Consider the following 13,982-nt stretch of genomic DNA (forward strand, 5'->3'; position numbering starts at 1 on the left):
TGCATTTATGGTGTAATTACTAAATTTTCGTGTCAATCCATGTTCATATTTACTGCAAAAAAATGCGCTGTTACTTTAATTCAGCACTTGCAGCGCAGCAAAAATAGACTTGGTGCAGAAACGATCTCTGCACTGCTGCAGATGCACCGCTCCTGAACACACTGCCGGACAGCAACGGTGTGCAGTGTGCACGCTTTATTAATCTGTTAACATGAGCGCGGAAAAAAATACGCACCGCATACGCACTGCAAACTAAGTAATGTGACCCTGGCATAATGTGTGTGCGCTGCGAGTGTGCATGAGCGCACGGTCTCCAGGAGAGCACACGAGCGCTGGATGGTTAAACACCGGCAAGAATTAAAAAGTAATGCAATTTATAAACTTTAGTGACGATGTGACACTGCTTCGATTGTGCAAGTGACAATTACTGTGTCAACTGTGCAGCGTGCAGCTCGCTTATAGACAGACACGATGTGTGGTGATTTGAAGACGTTTGCGTATTTTGAGAGAGAGCGCGTGCGGTCATTCACTCACGCTGTTTGTGAAATTTACGTCTCACACAAGGTTTTCAAATTACTTTATAAGTTATCTAATGAAGAAATATGAAGGTGAGTACCTCACCTTCAGCATTATGATTATTTTACCCGCACCTGACAGAGACTGAGACGGTGCCGCTGCATGTCGTGCCAAACCTCTCACGGCAGCGGCTTGAGATAATTTTTTTTAGATCGGCCTTTTTCGAGACCGCCGATCAATCATCCCAACGTGATTATCGGCCGATAGTGATCGGTAGCCGATCTATCGGAGCATCCCTAGTTAGAATGATTTCTGAAGGATCATGTGACACTGAAGTAATGGCTGCTGAAAATACACATTTGCGTCATAGAAATAAATAATATTTAAAAATATATTCAAGTAGAAAACGTGTTTTTAAAATTTGTTATAATACTGGATTTTTTCGTAAACATTAAAAACATACTTATCCCAGATTTTGAAATGATAGTCTATATTTTTAACAGATTTGAACAGATTTCTTTTCAGCTTTTATATATTATAAAATGTACCTTGGTGGTTTCCATAAAAAATGCCAATTGCTAGTGTTCGTTACTGGAAAAAAACTGTTGATTTTATAATATACATTACATTGTAAAAGAAAAAAAAAGTCAGTTTTTTTTTTTTATCATTCTTAAGTTACAATATTTCTGCATAAAATATTTATAATATGAATGTAGTTACTGTGTTGCAGTGGGCTGTTCTATTAGATTAATTGACTAATCAAAAAAGTAGTCTGTATAAACAGGAAAAAAAAAGTTAGGTGCCGCTTAACCCCTAACAGTACAGTGTTTCTATACATCAACTGTCTTGGCATAATAAATGTAGTTATTTTCCTCCAGTCTGTGGTCCAGTGTTTTTGTACCCTCCTCTGTGTCTGTGGGCCGTGGTTATGTCTGGTAGCTGATGTTTTCTGTGTGATCATCAGCTGTTCTTTTGGTTTTCTGTAACAATGGTAGTACAGTAATTAGCTTGGAGTGTTTTAGTAAAGCTGAAAACACCCAGTGGCAGTGCATCTAAAGACCTTCTAATGAGGCTCTTTTGTTACCCCAGCACATGTGTGAGCCAGAGAGAGTATATCCCTTCCCACATCACTCACTGCTGTTTTACAGTACTTGCACCCACAGATGGTGTAGGGTGAAGAAAATCAGTGAGAAAAGACAATTCGTCGTCCTCACTGAGATAACAAACCGCCCAGAGCAGAGTCACTCCAATTCCCATATTTTTCCATGCTGTCAGGCGCTGGTGTATTTACTTAGTAGTTACTGCACCTGTATTTGTGCCGAGCCTGTGTGTGTGAGTGTGTGCTAACCAGTGCTTTGTTTGCTTCCTCACAGACGGACATAGATTACGTAAACAGTGTGGTTGCAGGCCTTGAAAAAGAGTAAGTTGCTTTTTCTCTTGCCACACTGAACGTCCTCAAGATTAAGTTGTGTTATGATCTTAATTGTACATTTAACCTAATGGTTCAGATGCCTTGCTAACTGTTGTTCCTGACTGTCATTGTCCATCAGGTTCTACAGAGAGCTGAATTCTGGTTTACTGGAGGTCATATCTCCCCCTGCCAGCTACTATCCAGACTTCAGCAACTTGAAAGAGACCTTTGGTGACTCAAAGGAGAGGGTGAAGTAAGTATTTAGGAAACATTATGCTCTCCAGGAGCCACATACTTCTACAAAACACTAATAGACTGTGTGGGAAAGTGCATACTTCTGGGTATATAATAAAACAGTTGCCTTGTTGCATACTGTAAATGTTAGCATATATAAAAATTTATTTCTTAAAAGTGACCTAATTTATTACCTAAAAATTGCTACATACACTACTGTTCAAACATTTGGGGTCGGTGAAATAAAAAAAAATAAAAGTATTTTATGCTGATCAAGGCTGCAGTTGTTTGCTCAAAAATACAGTAAAAATGCTGTAGTATTGTTAAATAGTATTAAACATTAAAATATATCTTGTCTGTTTGAATTTATTTTAAAATGTAATTTATTCCTGTGATGCAAAGCTGAATTTTCAGCATCATTACTGCAGTCTTCAGTGTCACATGAGCCTTCAGAAATCATTCTGATATACTGATTTGCTGCTCAGTAAATATTTATTATTATTATCAATGTTGAGAACAGTTGTGCTGCTTAATATTTTTGTGGAAACCATGATATATATATATATATATTTAAAGATTCTTTAATAAATAGAAAATTCAAATGAACAGAATTAGTTTGAAATGGATATATTTTGTAACAATATAAATGTATTTACTGTCACTTTGATCAATTTAATACATCCTCACTGAATAAAAGTATTCATTTACTTTTCAAAAAACTCTTACTGACCCCAAACTTTTGAACAGTAGTATGTTTCTCAAAAAAAAAAAGTGTATGAATACTTCATTGAATATTGTTTGCTGTCTGGACATTTTTTGGCGTACTGTACTCAATGTACTTTTATTTGAAACAATACTACATATGCAAGATAGTATAATAATATGCAGTAGTGTAGTATGCCAATGAACGTCAAAGAATTCAAAGAATTGGACACTTCTATTTATTATTACCGTTTCTGTATTTTAGGATATTAGGCAAATCATCAAATCTATAAGTGGAGAATTGTGTAGTCCCAGATATTGTAACCATTTTAAACCATGTAAAATATCTTAATTGATATCTTCATATCTCCTTTTTATTTGTCTACAAAACTAATTCAAGGCATTTATTTTCAGTGGAGTGTGTTCAAGTGTTTGACAGGTGGTGTGTGTAGGTGTATTGATTGTGGTCTGTCATATGGTTGCGCTGGCCGTTGCTGCGGTGAGTGCGTGTGACAGTATTTATGTGCCCATAGAGATTTCTGTGGTGGGTGAGGCTGAAATAAAGTTTTGATTAGCCCGGATCTCATATTTCAGTGCATGAGTCAGAGCTGATTTACTGTCACAAATGTGATTAGAGAGGGAGAGATGTCAGTGAGATTTTCTGGAGAGAAAGACCGAGCGAGAGGCGTGGCAGATTTGTTGTGAGACAGGAAGCCAGTAAGCTCAAGGTCAAAGACATCAACTCATTCCTTCATTACTTCCTTCCTCCTCTCTCTCTGTCCTAAAAGGACCTCTCTTCTCTTCTCCTGCTCTCCCTAAATCTTTCATCTACAGCTGTCTCAATTTAATCTCTATCACTCTGGGCATCTCTTTCTTTCACTGCCTCTTCTGTCTTTTGGTGTCATGCTCTCTCTTTCATAACTCTGATTCTGCCTGTCCTAGGGTTGTCACGACTGAAAAATGCCAATGCCGAATATTATTATTCTCAATACCAATTTAAATATCAGAGAAATATTTATAGATATGCAATTCAACACACTCCTTTGTTTATTCAAATTAAATAATGATACAACGTTAAATTTAATTCAGAGCCTTGCAGCCTTCAGCTATTTCTAAATTTTTTAAACACGTTTTTATGAATTTAACTAAACGGCAATTAATTTGTTAAAAATTATGAGCAGTAAGTAAACAATATTTTACAAACATACGCTATTCATTCAAAAGTTTGTTCTAAAATGTAATTTTTTAAAATAAATTACTTAATTATTCATTAAAAAACAGTTACAAATATTTTAAAGAAAACTTTCTATTCATCAAAGAATCCTAAAACAAAATTTCCACAAAAATACTAAGCAGCCCAACTGTTGTTAACTCAACATTGGTAATATTCAGAAATGTTTACTGAGCAAATCAGCATAATAATGAGCGCTGAAAATTTAGCTTTGCCTTCATAGAAATAAATTGCAATAACATTTCTGTCACACACTTGAGGTATTCGGCCAATCATAACACACTGGATAGCTGGCCAATCACAGCACACCTCGCTTTTCAGACCGATGAGCTTTGTAAAAATCGATGCGTTTCAGAAAGGCGGGGCATAGAGGAGAAACAATAATGTACATTATGTGGAAAATAATGTGTTTTTTTAACCTTAAACCGCATAAACACATTTCATTACACCAAATACACAAAATAATGTTCTTTTTATCATATGACCCCTTTAAAAATTCTCACTGACCAGTAGTGTATATTTTCAAAAAATACAGCAGGTCTGTTAGGATGCACTTGGATACTGAATCAAGTCTGTAGATGCTGTAGAAAGATTGGTAGCATTATTTTTTTCCCCTTATTTGACTTTCTTTTTAGCAAGGGTCAGCTTATCATTATTACAGTTCTGTTTAAATTATTCATTAGGTTGCAATTCTTAATTAAATTATTGCCTATTTGACTAAATTAAATTTAACTACATTTTTACTCACGTTTGTTTTTTTGTGCTTTTATTGTTGATTTTGCACAATCAAGGCCATTGCTAAGATCGATTCCAAATGAAACCACTTGCTATAAAGTTGTTCCCAATGATGCCATCTGACATGACTGTGTGTGTGTGCACCTTGTTGAGCATCTGAGTTCTTATTCTGTTCCACAAACTCTACTCTCGTCCACTTTACAAAGTCAGTTTGATCAAAGGAAATGAGCGGCTTTGATGCCCCTCATATTTAATATTCTTTGTCATTTTTGAATATTTATGTCTCTCTTTTCTGAACCCTTTACCGAAAAGGACGACTGAATAACAAAGCTTATATTGAGTATGCGGGAGTGATGTGTTTTTGTTTATAGACTCACCCAACCCTTATTTAGCTTTTTGGCTGTGTATGTTTCTGTTTTCTGTTACTGTCAGTCACACTCCTCATACGCTTGACATCTAGAATTTCACTCCCAGCCGACTCATCAACCAGTTAACTTGTACATTAAACCTTTGCTTTTAGACTACTGGGCGTCTCCCTTTTTTAACATGTTTTTGTGTGTCCTTTTTGAATATTTATGTCTCTCTTTTCTGAACCCTTTACCGAAAAGGACGACTGAATAACAAAGCTTATATTGAGTATGCGTGAGTGATGTGTTTTTGTTTATAGACTCACCCAACCCTTATTTAGCTTTTTGGCTGTGTATGTTTCTGTTTTCTGTTACTGTCAGTCACACTCCTCATACGCTTGACATCTAGAATTTCACTCCCAGCCGACTCATCAACCAGTTAACTTGTACATTAAACCTTTGCTTTTAGACTACTGGGCGTCTCCCTTTTTTAACATGTTTTTGTGTGTCTTTGTAGATGGAGGACCAAGCAGAACTTGGACTATTCCTTTCTAATGATGTATGCTGTGAACAAAGGGGTCTATTATGTCCAGGTAATCAAATTGCCAAGTTTAAAGGTTAAGCGTGTAATGTCTGCACCACTAGCGTCACTCAATGGAATTAAAAATCGAATGACTTTTCAAACAGGTTCCCAAAACACTCCCCTGTCTGCTATTGGTCGGTAAACTCACACCATTGGTTGAGTCAGTGTGGCTGTCTCAGGATGGTCAGGATACAAATAGAAACAGAGCAGTGTTTTGAAAGCGTCATAGTGTTTACACTTTGGGTAAAGCGACCCACGCATGGCTTTCTCATAGCTGTTTCTGCATAATAAACAAACTAAATATTGCAGAAAGAATTTTAACTCTGAAACAGTTATGTCGCCTATATGATGATCTAAACATTTTTCAACCTAATGTCTATTGATCGCATTTGTGGCATGCTGTAAATTACCACATACAATAATTAATGTTGCACAATAAATTGGTACTGTATTGGGTATCGGTTTATATTGATTTTTTTTAATTTTATTATTGTTCAGTACCAATTAATACTGGAGATGTATTGACCTATATTTAATTATTTAGGTTAGCTACCCTGTTTATCTTTGCCATTATCTTACATTCTCTTAAAGTTCTTTTTTTTTTTTTTTAATTGCTTATAATTTAATAACAGCAATAAATGTTATCTTTAGCAAATCTTAAAATGAATATAAATTTTCTTACGTTACTTTATAATGCTTAAATTCACTCGTGGCATTTAAGACTATTGGTTTTAGTGTTATGTTTTTATTTTATGTATAAATTGTTGGTGACACTTTAATTAAAGCCTTTTATTTATAATGCATTATAAAAGTAGATTTAATGCATTGCATTATAAGGTACATTACAAGGCATAATTATTGTAAACTCTCATGAATAATTGTAACCACAGTTAATACATAATAACACTTAAATAACACATTGTTACACTATGCATTTAAAATTTTGGTTATTAACGACAAGATATAATGTATTACAATGCATATTATGGATTATTTTAATGCATTATACCATGTAACAACCCTACATAATGCATTATACATAAAGGCTTTAAGTAAAGTGTTATCAAATTGTTTTATAAATCTAATTCTTTATATTTTTATTTTAAGCAGTTGTTATTGTTAAACTTGAAACTATTATAAAAATAATTTTTGCTAATTGAAATAAAGCTGAGATAAATATACATATTGAATGAAAAACTTCAATGGAAATTAGAAATGTTGCATTGGCAACTAACTGAACTGAAAAAAAGGCAAAAGCATATAACAAAATGACAAAAACATGAATTAAGGTTAAAACTGAAAATATGAAAATAAAAGCTAGTTCATACATAAATAATACTAAAATAACATTGAATTCTGTGTTGTTGTTGTTTAAAAGTGCTTTTACTGATGTTACTTCTCCATTCATGATATTCCCACACAGTTACTAAGTTAACCAAGTTTACTTCCAGTAACAGTTTAAAAAAATGCATATAACTTTTCTTTACAATACGTGTATTACTGTGAACGCATATTTCATTAATTTATGCAGACTGGAGAGTCGAATCGAAAGTTTTGTCTTTGCTAATTAACAGCATGTCACACAAAGACATGAAGTTGAACAGTTGAGACCAGTGTTAAACTTAAACCTAATATGTTGATGAAATACCTTTTGATTGATTTGTCCGCTTTCAGTCAGTTTCCTAAGCGGTGTATATTTCAGTGTGGGTTTCTAGTTAGTGTGCCAGATCCCCACTGGAAGCTCTTCAGTTCAGACAGAGACAAGCACCCCAAAAGCTCTCTGCTCAGGGGTTGCTGTGGTTACTCGTGTATCTGGATATACCCTAAAGACACACTTTGGCTCTGTAGCGGTTGTCATGGGAACGTGGCTTGGTGGTTTTGGGATTTCTGTTTTTATGAAGTGATAATGATTTTACAGCTGGGAATATGATCAGGGGAAAGAATTTGCTACGGTTAGAGCAGCTGTACATGGTCGCAGCAGATTTAAAGCGGTGTAACGCTCAACTTGACACCTCTTATTTGTTTCTCTCTGCTGGACAAACAAACATGAAAGGCATAACATTATGAAAAATATCAAGCAGAAGCTTCTGCCAACCAGTTATTTTTGCAGCGATATCAGCTGTAAACCTGTATGTTTAGTCCTCACTAACCAATGTCCACCTTTCACAAGGCTCTAGACTGCGACCAAAATGGTCGCATTTGCGACAACATTTTGGGAATGTGCGAGTTAAAATTTGACGTGGTCACATTTGTGCGAGTGCATGGTCTGTGCTGCTCCAAAGCGTCTGCTCCATACAGCACGCTGCAGAGCCGCGACACATTGTACCAGGGGTCAGATTTCCGCAAATACTGAGAAAACTGGTGAACGGAGGATTTGGTTTTCACGCTAAAGTAAAGTAAAAGACCGCTTCTTAAACCAGAAAAGGTGAACATGTTGGTATTCTTGTGGATAAAAAACATGCAAGCTGTCACCAACAGCCAGTTTAGTTTTACTTTTCTTTTTGTTTTCATTTTGAAAAGCTTATTTCACATTACGCTATGGAGGATTTGTTTACATTTTTTTAAATTTCAGTTTTTGCTAAATGTTCTGTAATTTATTAATCGGCATGTGGTGTATACCATACCATGCCTTGTCTTATTTGATTTTGTCAATAAACGTTATGTAAGCTAGTTTGTCATTGTAGCATACTGTTTTATTGTTGTTGTGCTTTTTAATTAAGAATAACAATGAATCCATCTTTTGTTTTACTAAAACAAAAAGTGAAATGTGTATAGATGTAAGCAAAACAGACAATTAACTTTTCTTGTAAAACGTGACACCAAGATCGCGAATTCGGTTCGAAGCATCTGAAGCCTGCGGCTTATAACATAGCAAAAGAGGAACTCCTGTTCACCCAATTCAAATCACAAATACTACTGATGAAAAAGGACGGGTTGAATGTTAACCACTTTCGTTTCCATATAACTATAAACCATGATAAAAGTTCATCAGCATGCATTGATTAATCCCATGTTGTAGCAAAAAAATAAATAAAAAGGCGACCAACTTATGTGCTCCTGTGGCCAACTGAGAAAGTTAGTCGACGAGTTAGTCGAAAGTTAAAAGAGCGACCAGGGGTAGAATGAGTCTAGAGCCCGGTTTCAGCAAATCTGTTAGAGTGAGCATTATGTAAATAATATAAATCAATAAATGTTTTTTTTCTATTTATACTTGTTTCAGATTGTGTTAAATATTTATCCTATCACACATGAGAATCTTTTAACCTGTCATTTAACATCACACTTGTGAAGAGAGGCTGATGGGATGTTTTTCCCTACTTTTTCAGTTGTTCTTGATGAAAAGCTTTATTTTAATTTATTGTATTACATTTATACTATCTTTCCAATGTTTGGGGTTAGTAAGATTTTACTTTTATTTCTTTTTAAAAAAAGAGAAAAGAAAATTAAAACTTTTATTTATTGAAGTAGTAATATGATCAAAAGTGACAGTAAAGACATTTGTAATGTTACAACATATTTCTGTTTCAAATAAATGCTGCTCTTTTGAGCTCTCTGTTCATCAAAGAATCCTGAAAAAAATTACAGTTTTATCATAGCAATATTAAGCAGTAAAAACTGTTTTTTGTAAAGACATTTGTAATGTTACAAAATATTTCTGTTTCAAATAAATGCTGCTCTTTTGAGCTCTGTTCATCAAAGAATCCTGAAAAAAATTACAGTTTTATCATAGCAATATTAAGCAGTAAAAACTGTTTTTAACATTGATCAGATTTATAGAGAGCTAGTGATAGATTGATGATTTATCATGTGACACTGAAGACTGGAGTAATGGCTGCTGAAAATTCAGCTTCACCATTACAAGAATAAATTAAATTTTAAAATATATTGCAATAGAAAACAGTTATTTTAAATTATAATAATATTATTTTGCGATGTTATTGATTTTACTGTGTTTTGATCAAATAAATGCTTAAGAGACTTTCAAAAACAACAACAAAAATAAAATAAAATAAAAATCGTACCAACCCCACTGTTTTGAACAATAGTGTATTTTGTGTATTTAGTATCTTTCTAATATTTCCTAAGACGGAAAAGCATCCTGTATTAATGTTCATTTATGTCATTCCACGTTCATGTCTTTCTCATTCTCATGTGCTTCTCTCTGTCTGTGTGTAGGACTGTACTGAATGTTTTCATTCATTGTTTTTTTTATTTACTTTCATTTTTTTTCTTTGCTGTGCCAATAAATCTCTCTAGTGTCTCCCTGTCTTTGTGCTCTCAATACACGCTGTGCTCTTTTAGGAGAGGGGAAAGGTATTGCTTTCATGTTTTTTTTGGAACTCAAGTTACTTGAGTATAGGACAACATGCTTTAGCTTTGCTTTAGTGTTTGTCTGTACTTATATTGGTGGCTTCAGGTTGATTGTTAGATGTGGTATTTTTAGTAGGTGCGGCAGCGGCATGTGTGAAAGTGTACCTAGTTTATGAGCTGTTCTGTATGATTCATGTCTGTTTCCTGTTGTTTTAACAGTTAGAGGACGACATCGTTGCCAAGCCCAACTATTTTGCCACCATGAAAAACTTTGCCCTACAACTCGCCACTGAGGACTGGATGATCCTTGAGTTTTCACAGCTGGGCTTTATTGGTGTGACTTCTATATTTTTAATATCTATATTTTTTTATACTTGTCCAGCTATTCAGATATCACTTAGATTACTTGAGTTATTGTCATCATTTACTCATCTTCCTGTCGTTCCAAACCTGTATGACTTTTGTCCTTTCACGGAACACTAAATGAGAGATTAAGAATGTTCCTACTGCTCTTTTCAATACAGTAGAGTCACAGTCTCCAAGAGCAATCAAGCCCCCAAAAGCACCATAAAATTAGTCTATATAATTTGAATGATGACAGAATTTTCATTTAAGTGAAAATCTCTTTAAAGTGATAGTTCATGCAGAAATGAAAATTGTAATTAATTACTCACCCTGATGTCGTTCCAAACCTGTAAGACCTTTGTTCATCTTCAGAACACAAATTAAGATATTTATGAAATCTGAGAGCTTTCTGACCCTGCATAGACCGCAATGCAACTGACACGTTCAAGGCCCAGAAAGGTAGTAAGGACATGGTTAAAATAGTCCATGTGACATCAGGGGTTCAACTGTAATTTTATAAAGCTACTAGAATACTTTCTGTGTGCAAAGAAAACAAAAATAACAACTTTATTCAGTCAGTCTTTGACTCGCGTTCACGAGAGTACCACCATGCTTGTGCATTCCTCTGCTTGTAAACAAGGCGCAGTGCATCCGTGTTCTGTGTCAGAACGCCGGCTCCTGCTTTAGCAGCATCACACGCATGTGTCGTGTTGTTGTGAAGACCGACAGGGAAGAGGAGAAATTGTTGAATATAGTGGTTATTTTTGTTTTCTTTGCACACAAAAATATTCTCGCAGCTTTATAACATTACAGTTGAACCACTGATGTCACATAGACTGTTTTAACTTTGTCCTTACTACCTTTATGTTCCTTGAACGTGTCAGTTGTGTTGCGGTCTATGGAGGGTCAGAGAGCTCTCTGATTTCATCAAAAATATCTTAATTTGTGTTCCAAAGTTGAACAAAGGTCTTAAGGGTTTGGAACGACATGAGGGTGAGTAATTAATGACAGGATTTTCATTTTTGGGTCAACTATCTCTTTAAGACTTTCTTGTTATATATATACTTTTATTCAGCAAGGATACATTAAATCATTTGACACTGAAGACTGGAATAATGGCTGCTGAAAATTCAGCTTTGCCATCACTGGAATAAATTACATTTTAAAATATATTATAATAGAAAACTTTTATTTGTAATAATATTTCACAATACTACAATTTTTATTAGGGCTGCACGATTTATTGAAATATCGCGAATGTAAATATCGCAATATGCATATGGCAAGGGCGTGCGATATCTGAATCATTTTAATAATAGGCTACTTAAATCAAAACGTTGCAAAAGGTCTTTCGCATCTCCTCCTCCTTATGTTTGAACAGGCACATACACACAGAATTATGTCAATAGTACCCGTCTCGACGATCATTCTCGTAAACGCAGTCGGTTATGTTTTAAATGAATGTAAACAGCTGAGATAGAAATCGGCTGTGTATCATTATACTGGATCCGTGCAGTCGGATTTAAAGGGACAGCAGCCTATAAATACGTGCTGCTGAATATGTCACTAATGTTAATCAAACAACAAAATGGCTATAACAAAGATTAATCTAAATTTAATTCATACAGTGAACACTATGCAGTGTTATTTTACACCTAATTATTAAATTTCTGTATCTCTTGTAAATTGTGTATTTCTTTTATTTTCTTTTTTTTTACTGACTGTTCACTTGCTTTTAATCATGTTTAAATCATGTAATCAACTTTCTCAGACTATAGTTTTTGCTGTGGTATATGAAGAAGTACTTAAAGTGTATGGAAAGCAAAGTTACAATGATATAAAATTAGTGTCATACATTTTTTTTTTGTGACATTACTTTTTATGTAATGCTAAAACACTGCTGGTCACTTTCAGAAGTTGTAGTGATTCTTTCTTTTCTGAGAAAGAATGTGAAACAAATTGGTTATATAATTTTTTAATATTTTATATTTTAAAATATAATTGAAATAGATTTTACACACTTTAAGCAATATCGTATCGCATATCGAATATCTGTTTTTACTATTAAGGACTGTTATATAAATCAGTCCGGCCTTCAGCTGCACTTCCTGTTAACTTTGTTTTCTGCTGTGTTAGGATAAAGACTTCCTGAAACCTCTGCTGCATAAGATTCACATGAACCCGCCGGCGGAGGTGTCCACCTCTCTTAAAGTGTATCAAGGTCATACACTTGAGAAGACCTACATGGGCGAAGACTTCTTCTGGGCCATTACTCCAATGGCTGGAGACTTCGTCCTGTTCAAGTTTGATCGGCCCGTAAACATAGAAAGGTCAGTCTGTCTCAGGATGACTGAGAGAGAAGCACACACACACAGGGGTCGATCGTAACGATGGCCCGATGACCTAGAGCCAGCGTGAGAGGACATTTGAGGGACCAGTATTATAATTTGTCTGTATTTATTTAATATACTATTCACATGCACATACACACACCCAAATGATTTCTTTCTGTAATCTTCACCCTCTCCTAAAAGTGATGTTCGCACTCACTCAGAGAGCTCTAATCAGGAGACATCATTCACACGTGTCCATGTCTCGCTGTCCTCACAGGGGAGTAGAGGTGGCTAATGAGAAGCTTCTAAAATAAGACTCTGTAACCAAAAATCTCTGGAGAGGAAGACAGAGATGTAATGGAGAAAACACATTAGCCATGTTTTCATGGACCCTTTTTTTGAAATCATTCCAAATGATGAATCCAAACCTAATGTTTACATGAACATTAAATAAAGTGATCGGGTTCATGTGCGCATTTATATTTCACTTCAAATCAGATTTAATCTTTTGTCATGCGCACACTGCACAAATATACAGAATTTCCTCCTTTTTGTTCATTTTTTTTCAAAAAGCCAACTTAATATTTATCTATTTCGAGTCCTAATTAGGAGACGACAAGCACATGAAGCTTTTTGCAATGATGCTTATCATGCTTGATCAAGCAGTAAAAACCGCCATTCCTGCATCCAAAACTAGATGTCTGCATATGAGAGTTTGAAGCATGCACTTGTGGAACGTTATCCTTCACCACTTCACAGACAATGAGTGGAAAGAGAATTTAAGATCGACACATCAGTCATTTATTATATTCTTCAACAACAACAACATCAGCTCGTTCTGGCGTAATTACGTCATTTCTTTATCATTGCACATGCGCAAAACTTTCCAGTTTGTTTTTCAGTGCGATCAAGTGTTGACATTTGAATGGATTAGACAAGGTTTATCCCACCCCTCTCAGCCCAATTGAAATTTCAATCAGTTTGGGCATTTTTATTTCGAGGTGTTTACATGGAACATTGACATTCAGATTGGACTTTTTTTCTGATTGTGATCGGAATACAATGCTCTGTTGAGCAGATACACAACTCTAGAAGATCTTTTTTTGTTTGTTTGTTTGTTTTTTTTGCAGGCCAGTGTTAATTTTGACAGGCATTTTTGATTTAGCCTTAAGCTACGTCCACACAAAGCCAGAGCTTCCCCCCCCCCCCCCCCCTCACGAATTATGCCACACCC

At 35.1% G+C, this 13,982-nt stretch overlaps 1 protein-coding gene across 1 annotated transcript in view; it reads left to right on the forward strand.

Annotated features, from left to right (window-relative positions):
* The window catches only part of LOC107602876 (alpha-1,3-mannosyl-glycoprotein 4-beta-N-acetylglucosaminyltransferase A-like), a 49,658-nt gene that overhangs the window by 32,920 nt on the left and 2,756 nt on the right, over nt 1–13,982 (forward strand). The window contains exons 6-10 of the mRNA XM_016295487.1: nt 1,890–1,936; nt 2,067–2,180; nt 5,694–5,769; nt 10,290–10,406; nt 12,552–12,745. Of these exons, the coding sequence (XP_016150973.1) occupies nt 1,890–1,936; nt 2,067–2,180; nt 5,694–5,769; nt 10,290–10,406; nt 12,552–12,745 (548 nt within the window). The remainder of the gene's footprint in view (nt 1–1,889; nt 1,937–2,066; nt 2,181–5,693; nt 5,770–10,289; nt 10,407–12,551; nt 12,746–13,982) is intronic.

The sequence above is a fragment of the Sinocyclocheilus grahami genome, unplaced genomic scaffold (genome assembly GCF_001515645.1).
Source record: "Sinocyclocheilus grahami isolate Dianchi unplaced genomic scaffold, SAMN03320097.WGS_v1.1 scaffold337.1, whole genome shotgun sequence".
Lineage (NCBI taxonomy): Eukaryota > Metazoa > Chordata > Actinopteri > Cypriniformes > Cyprinidae > Sinocyclocheilus > Sinocyclocheilus grahami.